Below are 20,720 nucleotides of genomic sequence, written 5' to 3' on the forward strand. Positions count from 1 at the left end.
CACAGGTTCTTATTACATTAGGTACAAGTAAGAATTAACATTGATTAACAGAGTAAGGTTCACATATGATATCTCTAGATTTATGAGTATCAAATAATAACGGCATTAAATACGCATTATAGATGTTAAGAAACTAAAGCATGCAAACTAGAGCAGTAAGAGAGGCACTCCAATGTGAGTTGAGTTCTACTCTAAGTCAGACAAAGGTAACAGGCTTGTAAGACAACAGAGAGGGAACAAGGAGAATGATAACAAACAACAAAAGGCTATCAGGGTAACAATGAAACAGAACATTAGAGAAGGGGATAAATGGAAAATTATTGAAAATAGCTTGGCAATATGGATTGGGACACTGTACACTCTGTCATGTAACATACATTTTTTTGAGCAAATATTTAGAATGGGTTTTGGGATCACTTTGGGGACACAGCCTGGTGTAGATAACAGGTTACAGATGGGGTGAGTCCTTTTGACAAATCTATGGGAGCTCACAGCAGCTACAGATACATATTGGAGATATTAAATCTTCATTTCCAGATCACTGCAAAAAGGCAAACATTGCAATATATCATCATACAAATTTTGTTTTCCAGTGCTTAAAGAAGTTATGTTTATACTGTAATTTAGTTTACTAACTGTGAAATAACACTGCCCCCCAAAAAACCAGTTTGCGTTTTAATTGAATGTATTGCAAAAATGCTGTTGATTACCTGAGCCTTCAGCAAATTCTCATCGTTTTGCTAGCAGAGCGTCTCTGCTTCTGAAGTCTGTTGACTGATTATAGTATTGATGGTTGAATACTGGGTGTGCTGTGGGGATCTCTTAAAACAGAGAAAATCACATTTCTCTGGTACATGAGATACAGTTTGGTAGCATTTTACACAGAAGTAGAATAACTTTCACAATTTGAATCAACCTTTTAAACCCTGTCAATTAAGGTTATGTAATATTCCAAATGCTTTTTGTCATTTCAGTCATGCTTATCCAGCCGTCTACAAGAATAGACTCAATCTCAAGAAACCAGCTTTGTTATTTTGTAAGAAGCTCTTCAAAGTTTCAGCATGACATTGCAGTAATTCAATCACATATTTAGGCTCCACTTCTAATTTCTTATTTGATCCCATATCTACAATTATTTCCTCTACTTGTTTTATACTCTAAAAATTATCCATGGGGTTTGGAACCAACTTCTTCCAAACTCATATTGATGTTATTTTGATCCTCTATGAGTTACAAATGTTCATAATGATATTTAGCATGGTGTATCTTTCCCAGAAGGTTTTTAATTTATTGTCTAGGTCCATTACAAAATGTATATTTTAAGTAATAAGGCTGTAACATAGTATTCTATGATCCGTGGTTAGCAGGATCAGAAGAACACCAATGCTGCTGTATAGTTCCATCATGCTTATTGAGTGATTAGGTGCATTATCAATGTGCAGCAATATTTTGAAAGGCATCTACTACTTCTGAGTAGTGGGCCTCAACCATGGCTTAAACCAAAAATTAGACATGCTATCAGTCTTTGTTCCTTTCCATAGACCACAGGAAGATTTAAGACAAATCTTATTTTTTAAGAATTATTTTATTTTTATTAGAAAGTCAGATACACAAAGAGGAAGAGAGAGAGGAAGGTCTTACATCTGATGGTTCACTCTCCATGTGGCCGCAATGGCCGGAGCTGAGCCGATCCAAAGCCAGGAGCCCAGAGTTTCTTCAGGGTCTTCCACGTGGGTGCAGGGTCCCAAGGCTTTGGACTGTTCTCGACTGCTTTCCAAAGCCACAGGCAGAGAGCTGGATATGAAGTGGGACCAGTGGGGTAGGAACCGGCCCTAAGTGGGAACCTGGAGTGTGCAAAATGAGACTTTAGCCTCTAGGCCACCATGTAGGGGCCAGTTGAAAACAAATCTTAAGGGGCCCGGCATGGTAGCCTAATGGCTAAAGTCATCTCCTTGCATGCTCCGGGATCAGTATGGGAGATGGTGCTGGTTCATATCCCATCTGCTCCACTTCCTTTGCAGCTCCCTGCTTGTGGTCTGGGAAAGCAGTAGAGGACGGCCCAAAGCCTTGAGATCCTATACCTGCATGGGAGACCTGGGGGTGGCTCTTAGCTTTGTATCGGCTCAGCTCTGGCCATTGCAACCAGCTGGGGAGTGAACCAGTGAACGAAGATCTTTGTCTCTGCCTTTCCTTCTCTCTGTAAATCTGACTTTTCAACAGAAATGGAATAAATCTTTTAAAAATTTACATGTAATTGAGGGGGACTGGAAACTCAAAACACAGGAGCATAATGTCAGGTAGTGGAGGTGTTGAGCCTATAAAAAGTTAAGGTGTGTGTGTGTGTTTTAAGGGTAGGGATTTTATATTTTAGATAGGTTGCTTTGAAAGAGCAGAAGCTTGGATTTTAGGAGATCTGAGAGTTGATCTAAATAAAGTGATGGAGTATACCAAGTAAACATCTCTGTAGGTGAAAATGCCTACAATATAAGGAAATAACAAAAGTGAAAGCTTTAGAGCAGGTGTGCGTGGCATATTTAAGCAAAACAAGACGGGTGGCACAGGTAGAGCACAGTGATAAAGTAGGAAAGACAGGAAATGTAGCTGGGAAGGTACTCAGGTGAAAGGTAATAGAAGGTTGAGGGGATGGATGACGGCTGTTACAGACGAGCACACGGAAAATACTAGGAACTGACTTGTGGATTAGAAGGATTACTCTGGCTGCTGTACCAAGAATAGAATGCAGGATGTCGGGCTAAGTAGTCTTGGATTATGGTCGTGCAGGAGGATACTAATATGTTTATATAGGAGGAATAACTAATTATATCTAATTTCATTGTAATAAATTCTAATATTTCACTGATATAAATAAGTTTCTGATTTATATAGGCCCCAAAGAGCCTATATTCATACATTTCAAGGGAAAGCAAAGAACTATTCCTTTGTAGGGTTAAAGCAAAACAAGCAGGCCATGCCTCAAAGGTTGTTTGTATAGTTGGAGTTTCTGTGTAAGCACACCTGTACCTGGAAATTCTTCTTGGGATTTGAAAAATGGGGGGGCGGGTGGAGCAGATCACAACCAAGTAGCTGACTGGTTGTAACAGTAGGGCCTACCCACCAGACCATACTCAAGAAAAAAGCCCAGCTGCAGCCAATTAAATAACTTCTTGTCCTCCACATTCAGCTCCTGCAGAACTGCTGCGCTTATTGTTAGAACTGGCTTTCTGAAGTTCTCCTCCTGCTTGCTGCCAAATTCACTCATTTGTCTATGCTCAAATGAACTGGTAAGTGTAACTCATTTAAAGTTGTTTTAAGTAATAACATGGGAAAGTGCACATACAGTCATGGCAAATCAAAAGCCTGAGGTAAGAGACATTGATTCACAGATTCCTTTCAAAACGCTCATGGAGCATAGTAATGCCTTACAGAGCCCAGCTACCACTGTTCTTCTGGCCTTTAATTTTTTTTTTATCTGAACATGTCTGCATTAGACAGTATTAGATATCTGATAGGGTTCTTGTGGAGCAAGAATCTTCATCTGGAGTAATGGAAATTTAAATTCTAACTCTCAGGAGCTCACAAAGTGCTGGAGTCTCTTGCATGTAATAAAGACAGTTAACAAGCCACTTTAAGAAGTTTTAGCAGAACCTGTAGCCCATACAAGTTAGATTTTTCTTATCACAGTACAGTTGTGAAGATATTTCGAAATACTGCAATCAGCCCTAATTCAAGACTCCCACATTTTTAGAATTCCTACTAGATTGCATGTAATGGCAGAATTTATTTGCATCTCTTATCCCACATAGCTGGCCAGCATCTGGAAAATTCTGAACATCTTGGTCATTCACACTGTGAAGCCTAAATGTTAATTTATTTTTTAGATGTATTTATTTTTATTGGAAAGTCAGATATACAGAGAGGAGGAGAGACAGAAAAATCCTCTGTCTGCTGATTCACTCTCCAAGCAGCCAATAGCCAGAGCTGAGCCGCTCTGAAGCTAGGTGCCAGGAGTCTTTCAGGTCTCCCAGGTGGGTGCAGGATCCCAAGGCTTTGGGCAGTCCTTTACTGCTTTCCCAGACCACAGGCAAGGAACTGGAAAGGCAGTGGAACAGCAGGGACAAGAACTGACACCCAATTGGGATCTCGGAGCATGCAAGGCGAGGACTTTAGCCACTAGCCTATAGCGCAGGGCTCTAAAAGTTTCTCACTTTTAAAAAATTTTTAATTTTAATTTTTTTGAAAGTCAGATATACAGAGTGGAGAGACAGAGAAGATCTTCGGTCTGTTGATTCACTCCCCAAGTGGCCACAACAGTTGGAACTGAGCCGATCTGAACCCAGGAGCACAGAAGCTGTTCCCGGTCTCCCACACAGCTGCAGGGTCCCAAGGCTAAATGTTTATTTCTAATATCTCCCCAAATATAAGCATTTGTTGTCTTATATAAAAGGTTAATTGGTTTAATTTTGATAACACTCTTTCACTGTAACTAGTTCCTTGGTAATCTTATATATTCATTTCTTAATATATTTAAATATGCTGTTTTGACCCCAGGATCTAGAGCTTCATGCAATGACAAGAGGTCACCGTACAAGGGAAGCCATGTTAAGGTACAGAAATACGAGCCAGGATATGTTAGAACAGTACTCTGGGACCACAGTGGCTGCACAGTGGCTTAAACTACAGTTTCTGTGCAGGTACATCATATGGGCAACGCTGCTCCACCATCTGGCTGAAAGGCAGGGTAAGATGGCCTTAAGTGTTTGGGCCCCCGCCATGCACATTGGTGCTGTGGCTCTGCCAAGGCCGCATGGGGACTGACCCCCAACCCCCACGAAGGAAGTTCTCTATTTTTCTAACTCAACTTTCAAATAAATCTTTCCTTAAAAGACCTCTTTTATGTCTGCACAGTGAGTGGTTGACTGCTACTGTCCTCCCAATATCCTAGAGAACAGGACTCACAACAAGTGCTCTTCGTGTCTGCATTGCTCTGCACCATGGCAATGCAGCAAACTAGTGAATGGAGCCAAGCGAGGGGGCGAGAGTGCCATCTCAGGCACCTCCATCGGTGGAAACTCTGGTTTATCCCTACCAAATGCCCCTAGGGGATTGAAGACAGCTGAGGTTGGATGGAGCCGGTTATCTATTCCACAAAAGCTCTTTTCCATCATCCCAGGAGCTCTCAGTTCGAGGCTTCAGTGTCGGGCTAACAGGGATCTCGTAGGGCCCGGGATCGGTTCAGCAGCGCACAGCCTCCTGCTCGGGCCTGCCAGAGGCACCTGTCCCCCCGGCGCAGGTGCAGCGCGAATTGCCCGCCGCACGCGCGGAGCCTCGCTGCGTCGCCACGCCCACTTCCTGCCCCATCCCGCTCCTTTCCAGGTCCCTCTCCCGGTGAACCGGATGCTCTGTCAGTCTCCTCCTCCCCGTCCTCGGCCGCCACCCCGGTCCCTCGCGAAGCCGCAGCCGCCCCGAGGGCCCACCCTGGGGGCTCTTGGCGAGCGTGAGGCGCGGTAGGAGCTGGGCGCACACGGTTACCGCGCGTGGAGGAGACACTGCCCTGCGGCCATGGGTGCCCGGGGCGCTCCTTCACGCCGGAGACAGGCGGGGCGGCGGCTGCGGTACCTGCCCACGGGCAGCTTTCCCTTTCTCCTCCTGCTGCTGCTGCTCTGCATCCAGCTCGGGGGAGGACAGAAGAAAAAGGAGGTAGAGTGAACCCCGCTGGCTTTCCCGCGTGGATGGGGCGGGCCGCGTTGCCAGGCAGCGCCGCCGCGTTGCTAGGCAGCGGGAGGACAGGGCGTGGGCGATGGCGGCCGCGGGGGTGGGAGGCCGCTGGACGTGGCGGGCAGCTGGACGTGGCCTCGAGGCTAGGCGTCAGTCCAGCCAGGCTTTTGCGCGGCCGCTTCTGGACACCTTGCGTTGCAGACCTGGGGCTCATTGGTCCTCATCCCGAGGCCGAGCCTCAGAGGCGTGTGGCTAATAGGGGGCGTGTGGGTAGTGAACACACGCTGTGTAATTCCTGACAAACAGTAGGAAATTGTTTTCTTATTGCTCAAGCAGCAGCAGAAAGTACTTGAAGGCGTGCTGTATTGCTTTCTTTCATTCTTGCTTGTTTCTCAATATGACTTAAAGCTTTGCCTTGAATTCTGCAATTCTGAGCATCACCTCATGATGAAAATTTATTTCAGAAGTTCAGGTCATTTGATTTCCTGCTTAGCCCATCAGGAACTGTTGAAGGCGAGATTTGAAGTCACTGTGTTTAACGTAATTGTGAAAGTGTTTAGGAATTGTACTTACCAGTAGTTGATAAGGCAGCTTTAGAAAAAATTTATTGGCGAGTGTGATTACGGTTTTGAACAGTAGGCCATTCTGGTAGGTGTCTCCTGGTTGTGTAATTTCTAAATGGCCTTTCACATGGAGTTACACTCCTACACATGACTGCAAGTGAATGTGAGTAGGTTGAAGATAGTTGCAAATTTTTCTAATAGCTTAGAATGAGAAAAACAGCCTCAGGTGAAACAGTGTATCCCTACTTCTTTCTCTTTACTTGAACAGCTGAATTCATTATGAGATGTTTTCCCCTTAATTCAAATCTTAAGGTGAAAATAGGCCCTTAAAAATTCTTGATAATGTTCTGAAAAGAGATTTGAGAGGCTCCACCATTAAATTTTTTTTTTTTTTTAAGATTTATTCATTTTATTACAGCCAGATATACACAGAGGAGGAGAGACAGAGAGGAAGATCTTCCATCCCATGCGCCCCGATCAGAAACCAGGAACCTGGAACCTCCTCCGGGTCTCCCACGCAGGTGCAGTGTCCCAACACATTGGGCCGTCCTCGACTGCTTTCCCAGGCCACAAGCAGGGAGCTGGATGGGAAGTGGAGCTGCCGGGATTAGAACCAGCGCCCATATGGGATCCCGGGGCTTGCAAGGCGAGGACTTTAGCCGCTAGGCCACGCCGGGCCCTCCACCATTAAATTTTATGTTTTCAGATAAAAATACCTTTTCAGTGATTTTTTTTTGTTTCTATGCCATAATCCAACAGTTTTAGTCTTGGTGGTTGTTCATAGAAAGTTAGGAGAGTCAAGGGTAAACTTTGGTGGGAGAATTATCAGTGTAGAAGGCAAAAAGAAATAAGGAGTTAGGAAGGTTATTACTACACTAACTTTGAAATGAAGGTTTAAAAAAAATCTAAAGAACATATTCATAGCATCTTACCAGCTTCAATGGCTTGACTAATGTGAAAACATTTGACAACAAAATAATTAAATTTGAAGAGCATTTTTTTATGAGCAGCATTTAACAATGAAAAAAACTGAAGAAAACATTGTCACAAATTAAAGAATGACTTTGAAAATTTTCTTTTTCATGAACAAGAGTTTTAATGCTAATACATGGTGATGTTTCAGTGTTCACTTGTTTGACAGGAAGAGAAAAATATCAAAGAAGTGAGCTTTTGAAATTTTATGAGTACAGGAATGTCTGGAATGTTGAGTCCTGGAACTCAGTCCACAAGCTGGGATCTCTTGCAGTCCTGGGAGATAAGCCTCCTACAGTGCAAAGAGAAGTGGTTATGGTGTACTTTTAAAGGGGTATGCAGAACAGGTTTGATCAGAAGTGATTTCATCCTTGCTGACTTCAGAACCTGAGGTCTAGAGTAACATTTGACAACACTTCACCAGAAAGTGTAGCAAATTAATTATTATTATTTTTCTTTACTGGAGTAAACGTTGATGGCATATGTCATAATAGTTGACTTGGCATGACTTCTTTCTGGACGAGGGGAATTGAAGCCTGCAGTTGACCCTGGATTGAAGCGATATTAGCTGCCTTTTAGGAGGTGGTAATTCTGGCAGCAAGTGTTAACACTTTAGTCTGTCTGTCAGCATATTTGAGAGGCAGAGAGAACAAGTGAGAAGAGAGCGCGCTATTGCAACAGTGTGCTCTTGTCTCCCAGTTCACGGCGCTAAGCTTGTAAGCACCTGTTGCTGAGAATGCCGTTGGAGTTCTGCCATGTCAGTGATAGGGAACCAGGGACTTGAGCCATTCCTACTGCCTCCTTGATCGGCACGGACAGGAAGCTGTAATCAGAAGCCTGAATTGGGTATCCAAACTCCCGTGTGGGTTTTGGGCGGCATCCTAACTGCTTACCTAGCTGCCACCCACTCCCCAATCATGGATATCTAAATCAGACACATGGTGTTCCAGTTACAATCCCAGCCCATATTTTAAATTAGTGACACTAGCCAAACCATTTAACAAGTCAGGGTTGTTAGGATTAAATATGGTGTTCAGTGCATTGCTAACACATACTATATGGTCAGTAAGTAGTAGCAATTATCAAATGTCCACTTAAATGAAAGCATTGCACAGCATGATGAAATTCTGAAATACAATTTTTTTAATATTTGAATTTTTTTCCAAATAAACTTTCCAGTAAGTTCTATATGGGCTCTGGAATACATGACCTGTTATTATGAAACAGCGAGCATTCCACATCTTGTGCATTGTATGATACCTTCCTTGGACGGGTCTTTTTGGGACGGGAGGAATTGGTTACAGTTGATGGATGGTGTGTGTGTGTGTGTGTGTGTGTGCGCGTATGATACCTGCATGTGGATGTGTATACAGCTGTGTGCTTCCTCATGAAAGCATCGTTACTCATGTAAATAAATTGTTAATTTCTTTAAGAACATGCTCAAGAGAAATAAGTGGTTAGGCCAAAAAAATTCTAGTCACTTTTCTGCGACTACATTGCATATGGTTATTGAAAACTAGTGTTGGATTCCTCATTCATGCAAAGTGATGTGACTTTGTGGGAAACTTGCTTTTTGATAGTATATCATTTGTATATCTAGTGCCACTTTCATTTATTTTGGTAATTTATTTAATTGCTAATGCAGATCAGTTAATCAGCACCTTTAGAATCGTTTTACTTTATAATGGCCTCTTTTGTTCATGTAGAAAGAATTCAAATTCCCTAATGATTTCTAGTAGGCTTATCAACTTGACCATCATCAAAAACTACTCTTGCAATAATTTGTGTGCAAATAATGTGATTGTTTCTTAGGCTAGGATATGTAAGTAGCTAGGAATATGCACTGTGAAAAATTGAATAGTTCACTACTACTTTCTAAGAAAAGTAGAATGTTTGCTCAAATGAAGATATTTGGAGTGCCTTTGACATACCTTTGTGTGTCATCAGTATTCCCAAGTAATTTTGCATGGATATGTAGTTGTTTTTAATGGCACAAAATAAATGCATGGTCACAGCATCCGCTGCGTCTCGTGCGTGTGAATTTATTACTCACATGCAGGAGACCTTCAGTGTATTTGCACTGGTTTCTGGAGTTTAAATCATCACGGAGTATATGAAGAGTGCCAGGTGATGTGTTCCACTGCAGGAGAGGGCTAGGTAGCTTAAGGAACTCAAATCTTTTAAAACGGACAATCTGTTTAACCTCTGTGCTAGAGGGAAGACATTATCTTTACTCAACTTGGGGAAGAGTGTAAACCTGAGGAAGACTTCCACAGTGAGGTGCTACAGGAACTTCTTTGAAAAACCCAGGACAGAGTTACAGTACTGCCACCTGCGATTTGTGTAGAAACTCTTGGGGAGTTTGTCTCCCTAAGAGACAAGTTGTCAAAACATTTTCAAATAATTTTTCTGCACATTCCACATATCACTGGCGTATTCAGTGCTGTTTGTATACTGGGTTCAGTGTGTCAGACACAGAGAAAGGGAAGGAGTTGGAGCATGAAATCCGAACCGCGAGTGAACCAACTCTGGACCTTTACCCATATTTATTTTTTTCTTATTATTTCTAGATAGCGAGTTTGGGGTGTAATCTGCTTTGCTTGGTATTGATGTTGGTCACTTCAGTGTGTTTATTTAGCATATCAGGCTGTTATGATTACTTATTGCTCTAAAGACCACTCCAGAACCATCATGCTAATTTTTCAAAATGGGCAGTTTACAGTTGGGTGTAGGAATGATGTGATTTCTTGTTTATCATTTGGATGAGAAACAAATGTGTGTACTTTTATAGAACTTTTATACTTTTATAGAACTCTGTGCGTGCATACATGTGTGTATTTAACTGTGCAATTTTTATTTCCATTGGATCTCATTGACCTGTAGGACATAATCCCAGCTTCTTTCCCTGCAGTAGCGGCCTTCTCCTGGGTGAATTTTTGTCTGCCTCTCCTGTTTGATTTCTGGACAGTCTTAAATGTTGTCCTTCCGTTATTCCCTGCAACCGTTACTTCATCTTTCCTGTTCCTAATGAACTACTCCTCTTTACTCACAGAGGTGGATCTGGGTACTTACCTCGTGAGAGAATTTATGTGAAGTGTGGTCTCCTGCCTGTCTTTCTCCTTATTCTGAAAGTTCATGGAGGAGGACGGTTACCTTTTTTGTTTTTTTCATTAATATTCATTAGGTGTGTGTGCCTCCAGCAGGATGCCTTGCACCTTGTTAAATGCTTAGTAGTTGCATTGGTCTATTTCATTTCTGGGAATCTAGTCATCTGTGGTGTCGATGGTTTGTTAGTCCTGACTGCAGAGCTGTGAGCGTTGAATGAAAATCACATAGGCTGCTTAGCATAGTGCCTAGGACATAGTAAATCCTTGATGTTTGTTCTGGTACAGATAGTGATAAATTCACAGTTCCAGTGTGAGTTGTCATTTTTTCTAAGTTAATTTCTAATTCTTAACAAGATTTATGTGTTTATTCAAAAGGCAGAGTTAGAGAGAGACAAAGGTATTCCTTCTGCTGGTTTAGGCAACAACTTCACCCACCATGCCTCAACACCAGCCCTTGAAAGTTATTTTTTAGTAGCAGATGTTGGTATTTACAAGTGAAAAATGTAAAAAAAATTATGGCTTTAAATGTACTTGATTTTTTTAATGATATATGTAATTTCTTGTCTGACAAAGTTTGTAGCGAGCTGATTCTTGAGATGATCACCATCGACTTCCTCAATGCAAGGCCAAGTGGGTACCCTTCCTGCTGGATTTCTCTCATGGCATTTGATGTTGTTAGCCGCCTTCTCCTATCTGAACTCTTGTCTCTGATGATGTGCTTAGAATAGCATTGTTTGTTGTGTTTACTGTTGACTTGTTCCTTTAAAAAAAAAATTAATTGAAGACCTTGATGCTATAAGTTTGGTTGCTCTTTCTCCGTTTTGATGTCATTTGTATTCTTTAATTATTGTTTAGTGTTATAGAATTAAAGTGAGAAAAGCAGGTAATATGAAGCCTTCCATTCTGTTTATTTTTGACAATTAGTCTACACATGTAGTCTGTTTTCCTCCTTTATAAACTATACATATATTGTTTGGACTATGTGCTGAAGAAGAAAATGAAGTGCTAACTTATAACATGCTCTGGGTTTTTATAATTGTAAAATATAACTCCTTTGTTTTGGGCTAAATCACTTAGTCATTGGAGGCATTAGTGTTCCTCAGATGTAAAATGAAGAGGTTGAACAATATCAGGATTTTTGAATCAGATGAAAATAACTAATTGTTATTTCTGCTGTGTTTTTGAAGTGAGATGCATTTTTCATTTATGGCACAAATGCATTGTTGCTGGCATACATATAACTATAAGATGAGGCTTTTGAAAACAACTGGAAGAGACCTCTGCTTATACTTTTTAGGTTTAAAATTACATGCTATGATAATAAAGTGATTTATGTTAGTCTTCACACCAAAGCTAATTGTGTCTTAGAAGTTAACCATAATAGCATTTCTGTTTTGATTTGATTACAACTTCCTTATCATAAAGAAGCATACAGAACATTAATTTTCAACAGTTTAATTGAGTAATATGATTTGTAGGTAATAATTAATGTTGGTTGAGTTATTTATGTTCTTTGATTATAAAGTAGCAATTAAATTTTTACTCTCACTACTGTTGTTTGGTTCAGATATCTAATTTATAATGGCACAAAAATAAAAACAAACTCTTTTGTACATTGCTATAACTTTCAAAGTCCTTTGTAGGTGTCATAACCTCAGTTACTCAATAGTCTAGAAAACTTACGTAAGTTATTTTTTTAAGCAAGTCTTACTGTTGGTCTCGTATGTTCAGGGTGTGTTGTAGAATAGTAGACATAGAATAGTGTACTTTCCACGAAGGGGTTGGGAGGAGCAGAGTTCCTCTGCTTTTTCTTCTGTCTGTAGCCCTTCTTCCTTGCTGTGTCAACCGTGAAGTTGGTTTAGGTCTGTGTAATTTCTCTGTACATATTAGTCTTTTTGTTTTGTTTTTTTTTTACAGGGCTTTCCTATGTCACATACAAGCAGGGTCTCCTAGAAAGGTTTTATGCTATGTTTTGCTCATTTGTTACATGCTAACCCTGAATAGGATGACTTTTAGATGTCTGAGCCATCGTAATCATGGTGTAAGCCCAGTGTAGATGAGAGTTTTATGACTGCTACTCTGTGGAGTTGTTAAGTGTTTGTGAATGATTTTTATGTCATGTCTTTAAAAACGATTCTAAGCAGAAATAATATGGTTGAAATAATCAGTAAAAATAAATATATTAGTGTCATGTCCTGAAAATATGTTCTTGTGTTACTAAGTAAAGTTTAGTAGTGTGTTTGTGTATGAAGTTTGTCTGAAATGAGATATTTATGTCCTTTGTCCAATAAATTTTTTTTAGTGATGCTACATATTAGACATTGTGCTGAAATTTTTAGTTAGAGTGATGAATAGGACATCTTTGTGTTCATTATGTCTTACAGATCATAGCATAATGGGGAATTGAGACAGAAAGCAGTTACAATACAGAATTACATAAACTAGAAACTTTTGGATACCTTGGGTATCAGTGTTGTATTCAGAAAATTTAAAAAGTGCGCATAGAAAATTACCCAACAAAGAGTGAGAGTTACTCTGGACAGAGGAAAATAGTACAGGTCCAGAAGTCCAGTAAGGGGAAACAAATCCAAAGAACTTAATGAAGTTAATTCTGAGTAGACCGGTTATTAAAATATCACCAATTTGGAGGAGTGTTGAGGCTAGAGTGGAAGCCAGAGTCAAATCATAAAGAACTTCCTAAGCCATTTTAAACATCTTGATCCTGAAATCAATGGGTAAATAGAAGGCTTTTATCTTGAAGGGGACAGGATGAGATTTGTGTTTAGAAGAATAGTTCTGGCTATGCTGTGTAGTTTGGAAGATTGGAGGAAGGGCCACAGTCTACTCAGGAGGCTACTGTGGGAATCAAGGTGAGGTGTAACGGGGACTGCAGATTGGTTGTAGCTGTGCGATGAGGAGAAATAGCTGATTTCACAGCCATTGAGGAGCCACCTAGAGTATTTGGCAATTGTGAGGTGAGGGTAAGGGGCAAGAATAATGAGTATACTCCTTGGTAAAAGGGCAGTCCTTTTTAATGAGGCTGGGAGATAGTAGAAGGGAGAGCTTTTGGGAGGATGAGCGTTTCAGCTCTTGAGAATGTGTGAATGCTTGTGGGATGGCTAAACATATTTGGAAAAGCAGTAGAAGATACAGAATTGGAGTGTTGGACTGAAGATAATAAGATGGAGATATTAGCGGGCCCGGTGGCGTGGCCTAGCGGCTAAAGTCCTCGCCTTGAATGCACCGGGATCCCATATGGGTGCCGGTTCTAATCCCGGCAGCTCCACTTCCCATCCAGCTCCCTGGTTGTGGCCTGGGAAAGCAGTTGAGAACGGCCCAGGGCCTTGGGATCCTGCACCCGCATGGGAAACCCGGAAGAGGTTCCTGGTTCCCGGCTTCGGATTGGCGCGCACCGGCCCGTTGCGGCTCACTTGGGGAGTGAATCATTGGATGGAAGATCTTCCTCTCTGTCTCTCCTCCTCTCTGTATATCCGGCTTTCCAATAACAATAAAAATCTTTAAAAAAAAAAGATGGAGATATTAGCATGGGAATGGAATTTTTGAGAATGGATAAAATCACCCAGCTCAGTAGTGTGGATATTTGTTTCCTGTTGCACTGACCTATCTGATTGGCTGAATTGTGAAGAAAGGAAGTTATTCAGAGGTGCAAAATGCAAGACCTCGGGGTTGGCAGAGTTCAGAGGTGGTATGGAAATCTCATAGTAAGAGACGGAGAGCTCATGTGTCTCTTCTCATCTTTTTCCCTCTTATAAAGCCCCCAGGATGTGTTAATGGGAGCTACACTGTAAAGACTCCTCTACTCCCATACACCTCCCAAAGACCTCACCTGTAACAACCACTCACGTGACATTTCTAGCCTCTGAACTCCTCAAACTGGAGATTACATTTTAACACATGAGACAGTGAGAGACACACATCAAGCCATGCCAGAACTGTGGCATGGAGTATGTACAGTGCTGATGCAGACTCTTCAAGAATAGCAGTATTTTCCTGTGCTACCGGCTCTTGAAAGGGTAACAGTTTGACACTGCTGGAGGGCTAGAAAGAAATCCTGCCTGATTTTGGCTGTCACAGGAGAAGGACGGAGAGGTCCTTCGTGGTGACTGCTGAGATGATAGATAACAACCACATACAAAGTCCCTTGGATTAGCAAGAAAATGCCACTGCAGTGTTAGGATGGAAACTAGAATGCAGAGGTGGATTAATGAAAGACTGGGTTGTGAGAAAGCAGAGCTAGCCATCACTCTGGTCAATTTTCCTGTGGCTAGGAGGTGATTATGATAGACATGGTAGCTGCAGAAGAGGCTGAAATGAAAAGGAGAACCATTGGTGTAATTATACTTCCGTCATTGGAAGGTGGTAGTTCTTAGAGCTATTGACAGGAATTTGCGTTTCTTTTGTATGGTGCTATTGTGTAGTCAGTTTGTTAAACACCATAAACTGGGCTGTTTATAAACACCAGAAATTTATTTCTCACAGTTCTGGTCTGTAAACTGCAAGGTAAGAGTGTTGTCCCTCAATATCCCCCTTTACCTCAGATACAAGATGGAAACAATGTGGACATAATAGTATTACCCACTTCCCTAAAAAAAAAAAAAAAAAAAAAAAAAGAGTTGGTGTCTGATGAGGCCCATTGAACCTGAGAGGGTGCCTTTCTAGTCCGTCACATGGTGAAAGGCGTAAACAAGCTCCTTTTGCCCTATTTTATGAGCCAAAAATACTCTACCTTTATGCTTTAATCAACCTTAAATGTTGCCTCTTAATTCCATTACTTTGGTTAGTAGGTTTCAGTATACAGGTTTGTAAGGGGCAGGGACATAGAGACATAGAAGATAGAATTGTGCTTCCCTGCCCCTTTGAACTTGACAGTATGACGATTGACTTTGGTGAAGTGTGAGCATATGTGTGTTGTCACTTTTCAGCAGAAGTTTTAAGTGTCATTCAAGGTTTTCTAACTCTCCCTCCCCACTTTTTTGTGACTGTGAGTGTTTGAGGGTGCGTTAGTAACCTGGATTCCTGAGTGACTACATAGAGAAGAGTCCGTGATGCAAGAATACAGCTTTGATATTTTTAATACTGAGATTTGGCGGCTAGGGCCTTCTGATCTAAGCTGTTAGATTGTTTAAGCACTGTTGGTCTCTCTTTAAATGTAATTAAATGTGAAACCAAATGTGAGAACAGACGTTAAACTCAGAAAACAATGCGATGTCTATCATTATACACCACCTGAAGGACCATTAAGTTTTGGGTTCCAGCAGAGATTAAGAACATACATGTTACAGTTATAGAAAACATAAGCATTTTTTGTGATTTTGAAAATTCTGTGTAAGCATTTTCATTGATTAGGAGGCAATATTGTAGTCTTAAAATGAGAAATTGTTAGGCATGTAGTGATGACCTTCACTTGTCTCATAGCTTACTTCCAGGGTCTCAAGCCAATTCCCGATGTTATCATGCTTCTGTGAATCTCATGGACCTTTTCAGGTTTGCAGTATTCCATAGTTATATGGGAAATGCCTCTGTTTAAAAGATCATGCAGAAATTTGGTAACATTTGAACATTTGTTCTAAGAAAACTTTTGTTTAGAATTGTCAACCTTAGCTGTATCGTAGACCCATTCAGTGGTGTGCTAGTTTCTGACCAATATTGTAATAATTTGTAGCTCTAATAAACCTATCTTGATATATGATTTCTGGATAAGTAATCTGAGTTCTGTTTTTCAGTAAGCCTTTATGCATAGGAAATGAAAAAAATAGCAGGAATAACCATGTAGGTATATCTGGCTTCAGAGATAGGGGAGGTAAAACTTTTTCTAGCGTTTTCTTATAACTGCTGTGCTCACCACAGAATTGCTTCTTGTGGTAAAGTAGGGCAGTGATTTACAGACTATCATCTTGTGGTTTTCTTCTGAGATGTTATCATAGGCAGACTGTATATAAAATCTTGTTCTGAAATAGTGTGGTGCGACTAATATAACTACGGTTTATCTTTCTATCACTCTTATCTCCTCTTAAAATGAATAATCTCCAAAGAGCACAAAGAAATAAGATATTGTACAAGGATGGTTTGTGGATATATTTATACTAATATCTAACAAATTTAGTGCTTTAAAAGCAATCTCTTTCCAGTCTTACAGTTTCTAGTTGCCAGAGGTCTGAGCGGGGTATAGCTAGATTTCCTTTGTCATTTTTCAGGAGGATGAAGCTAAGGTGTGTTGCATTCTCATGTAGATCTGAGTCTTAACATCTCATATCATTATTGGCAGTGTCCATTTTCTTGTAATTGTAGGACTCGGGGATCTGTTTTCAGGCTGGCGAGGTACACTCAGTCTTTAGAGGCTAGTTCAGACTCCAGCCAGGTGGGACCTTCCCCAGGCAGTTTACACGGGGTGGTTTTTCTTCTGGTCATTGGGATGGCTGTTTGACATTTCACTTTCTTTTAAATGCTCACTGATTAGATCAGTTCCTTTTTTTTTTTTTAAAGGTTTATTTTATTGGAAAGGCAGATTTACAAAGAGAAGCAGAGACAAAGACCTTCTATCTCTTGGTTCACTCCCCAAGTGGCTGCAGTGGCTAGAGCTGAGCTGAGCTGATCCAAAGCCAGGAATCAGGAGCTCCTTCTGGGTCTGCCATGCAGGTGCAGGGTCCTAAGGCTTTGGGCTGTTCTCTGCTGTGTTCCCAGGCCACAAGCAGGGAGCTGGAAGTGAATTGGAGCAGCTGGGATACTAACTGGCGTCCATATGGATCCTAGAGGATGAAAGGCAAGGACTTTAGCCACTGGCCATTGGGCTAGGCCCCTAAATCCATTCCATTTTAAATAACTGGAAGTTCATTGTTTTTTACCTGCAAATGATTGCTGTGTAAGATAACATAATTTGGGCACTGCTATCTATTCTGTTACAGGTCTTGTCCACACCGAACCTGAACCATATAAAAAGTAGAGGCTCACTGGAGATTACTTCAAAATACTGTCAAAATTGACAAGCTGTACTTTTAGATTGTTTTGTATAATTCTGAGTGGTGACAATAAAAGCAACACAAACAAGCATGATAGTAAATAGGATAGCATTATTTAATACAAGACATTTTGCAATGACTATAAAGTGATAATAACATGAATATCAGGGTTTAGTCGGAGAATGACAAGATGTGTATCTGTCTGCCTGGATTTATTACAGACTTGACCTGATGCAATGGTAGAATTAGTTATTTGCCTGCTGAGGCTAGAAAAATGACCTTGTGGTGGGGAAGAGACCTGTGTGGATGGCCTGGAAACAGTCGCAGAGTGACCATAAAGCTTCAGATTGTACAGTCCTAAGCAGTTACCTGTTTTCAAAAAAGAGTAGTTTAAAACAGTCCTAAGAATTACATTTAGCAGTTCACTTCTTTTGCAATGTCAGGCTTACCCATTAGACCAGTCCAGAAGTTTGGAAAAATAATGGGCATATTTTTCCTGCAGGGGAAATGGACAATTAAAATACATTTTTATTGTGTTAAACAGTTATGTGGTGGGACATGCTTCTAACATATATTTCACTAGATTAAAAACTTTATAGAGTTGCTTCCTGCTTCATGTCCATTATAAAATGAGCCATTATTTTGATGTGATATTTACCTGAAGTTTCAAAGGAGCAGAGTATTTATTGCAAATCAGATTATTTAAAAAAATGTATGGCTAATACTGTATATATTTTTATGTCTGCAACAATGGATGTTGCATTTCCAAATTGCATGTGTTGTATACTTTATGGAGGATAGTAAATATGTAGGTTGAAGCAATGTTACTGTTAACATTTCTCACCAACTAAAATAAATACAGATGAAAAAGTGATCTGTGTCATTGAAGTATTTATGCAAGTATTTAACCTTTGTTCAGCTGCCAGTAGATTTGTATTGCAAAAATATGGATTGTGAAATTCACTGTCTACAGTCTTACTACTAAGTCTGGGTTAAAACTGACAACTTATGCTATTCGCCATTATTTTGAAACACACAGATCTTTTAACAGCCACCTTTATTTGTATATATACTGTGACTACAACATTAAGAAAGCTACTTTGCTTTCTTTAAAGATTTATTTTTTTTGGAATGGTAAATTTACAGAGAGAAGGAAAGATAGAGCTTTTCCATCTGTTGGTTCACTGCCCTGTGGCTGCAATGTCTGGAGCTGGGCTGATCCAAAACCAGGAGTCAGGAGCTTCTTCCAGGTCTCCCATGCAGGTGCAGAGTCCCAGGATTTGGGCCATCTTCTGCTTTCCCAGGCCATAAGTAAGGAGCTGGATGGAAAGTGGTACAGCTGGGACTTGAACCAGCACCCATATTGCGTGCTCACACTTGCAGGCTGAGGATTATCCTGTTGAGCTATTGTGCCAGTCTGCAAGAAAGTTAATTTTTGTGTGTGTGTGTGTGTATTATTTTTCCTGTTTTGGCTTTCTTATTGTTTGTCATATTTTATTACTACATTCTTCTGGTAAATTATTTGGTGATTTTTCAGATAATTCACCATAGACTTTTTGCCTCTTGATAGGCACAAGCTAAGTGCTATTTCCCAATCTTCCTGTCTTGTGCTCCACTCTCCTAAACCTTTGAGTTCAGCGAGGGTCTTGTAAGGATTCCAAGCCGGTGAGTGTGAAGTACTCTGTCTCCTCTCTTAGCTGGCCTCTGAGGTTTGCAGGTGCTTGACTGCCCTGGCTCACTATTCTCCTGGCTCATCTGTCCTCTTGCATGAGCTTCCTGAAGAGCTTCTGGAACGGTGTGCCACTGAGACGGGACGTCAGAGGGCAGAAGCTGCTGTTGCTCACTAAGGGTGTAGGTAGACTCAATGGCCAGATAAAAGATTGGAAACATTGTGACACAAAGTCCAGTATGTCCATTTGTTGATTTCAACAATTTACTGGCTGAGTAATCTTGAAGTTCTGGAGGTAAGATATTCCAAAATCTGTCTCTCAGTGAAAGTAAGCATGTCCATCTTCATGCCTTCTGGAAGCTCTGAGCAGAGCACATACAGTTATGTTCAGCCTCAGTGTTGCCGCTTGCAGAGCTCTGGTTGGCATCCCCAGTGTGCCTGGCTCTGAGCCTCCTGCTTTGCTTTTGTAGAGACCCTTTAAAGTTGACTCAGTGGCGGATGTAGCACAGTCTCCCTGCTTCAGATCTGCTTAACCCCATCAGTACAAGTCCTTTGACCAGGTGACATCGCATACTACACCTCTCTGAGAATTCGAATGCACATGTCCTCAGGGAGTTCTGTTTAGCTAAACCTCCATTGCTCTGCTTTTGCAGACCACATTACTTGGTGGAGGCCTTCAAGAAATTCAAGACCTCTGGGTGAGCTCTTGAGCCTACCAGCTTTGTCAGCGCAGGCTGAAATGGTTGGTCGATGCTTTCTTTGTGTTCGTTTCTCCTCTCCTGCTATCGTTTGGGTATGGTTGGTTTGCTAGCAAAATGCATGTGTAGGCTTAAACCTTCACTTTCCTCATGCTTTTTCTGTATGCTTGAGTTGGTTCTGTGAAGAGGGCCCCAGACCCCTTGCCTTCACATAGCAAAGAAGCTGTCAGCCTGGGTGTGGGGAACCGGGTGGAGAGCAGAACCTGCTCTCTGGCTGGTGCTCTGCACTGGTTTGGGGACCAAGACACTAGTATCTCATTGTCTTTTACTGTAATGCTTACCACCAACTCCTTTTATTCTTACCAATAGAAATCATTTACTGAAAAGCAGTCACTAACAGAAATCCTATTTCTTTGTGCATAAACACATCTCATTTCAAACAGTACCCTTTCCTTGTATTTGTGTCTATGGATATAGGCAGAAAGGATCATTTGTTAAGAAAAAAAATTACTCCCAACTCTTCAGTGATGTTGCTGTGCATTCTCAGTGCTGTTTGTGGATGTTATCAGAGTGAAGTACTGTTCAGAGAAATGTGCTCACATCATTCACATTTTACAATGTGTGGATGAAAACACAGAATTCAGTAGCTATTCATCAAACAGTATAAGCCTCTCAGGAGAGATGTGCCAGTTTTATTACTAGTTAAATGTATTTTTGTAAGCAGAATTAAAATAATGTCTGGTACTCCAGAGTCATCTTCAGTGGCTAATGGCTAATGACTTGAAGATAGCTTTGAAACCATAGCATAGTCTTATCTTTGGCTTGTAGGAATACCTTCAACAGGTAGTAGTTTCACTATTTTAAGCTGATGGAACCTAGCTTAGTTCACAGATTTTTTCATCCCAAGGTAACACAGGTGGAGAGAAGAGCTGGACTAAAATACTGATCCTTGGTCTGTAAGTTCATTGTTTTTCATCAGATACAAGGAAATGTCAGACATTAGTAGAAATAAAATTAAA

The 20,720-nt window shown here is 40.9% G+C and overlaps 1 protein-coding gene and 1 long non-coding RNA gene across 4 annotated transcripts in view; one reads left to right on the forward strand and one right to left on the reverse strand.

Moving 5' to 3' along the window:
• Positions 1–298: 298 nt before the first annotated feature.
• Positions 299–5,755, reverse strand: LOC131481376 (uncharacterized). Its single transcript, XR_009246263.1, has 2 exons — positions 5,617–5,755; positions 299–541 (listed from the first exon to the last, which is right to left on the reverse strand). It is a non-coding gene; the product is annotated as an uncharacterized LOC131481376 (long non-coding RNA).
• Positions 5,209–20,720, forward strand: part of TUSC3 (tumor suppressor candidate 3) — a 188,723-nt gene continuing 173,211 nt past the window's right edge. Inside the window, exon 1 of one of the 3 annotated variants that reach the window (XM_058669865.1) lies at positions 5,209–5,697. In XM_058669865.1, the coding sequence (XP_058525848.1) occupies positions 5,560–5,697 (138 nt within the window). In that variant the 5' untranslated portion in view covers positions 5,209–5,559. The remainder of the gene's footprint in view (positions 5,698–20,720) is intronic. The other 2 variants (XM_058669864.1, XM_004597839.3) reach the window with 2 other exon arrangements.

Source organism: Ochotona princeps, chromosome 11 (assembly GCF_030435755.1).
Source record: "Ochotona princeps isolate mOchPri1 chromosome 11, mOchPri1.hap1, whole genome shotgun sequence".
NCBI lineage: Eukaryota > Metazoa > Chordata > Mammalia > Lagomorpha > Ochotonidae > Ochotona > Ochotona princeps.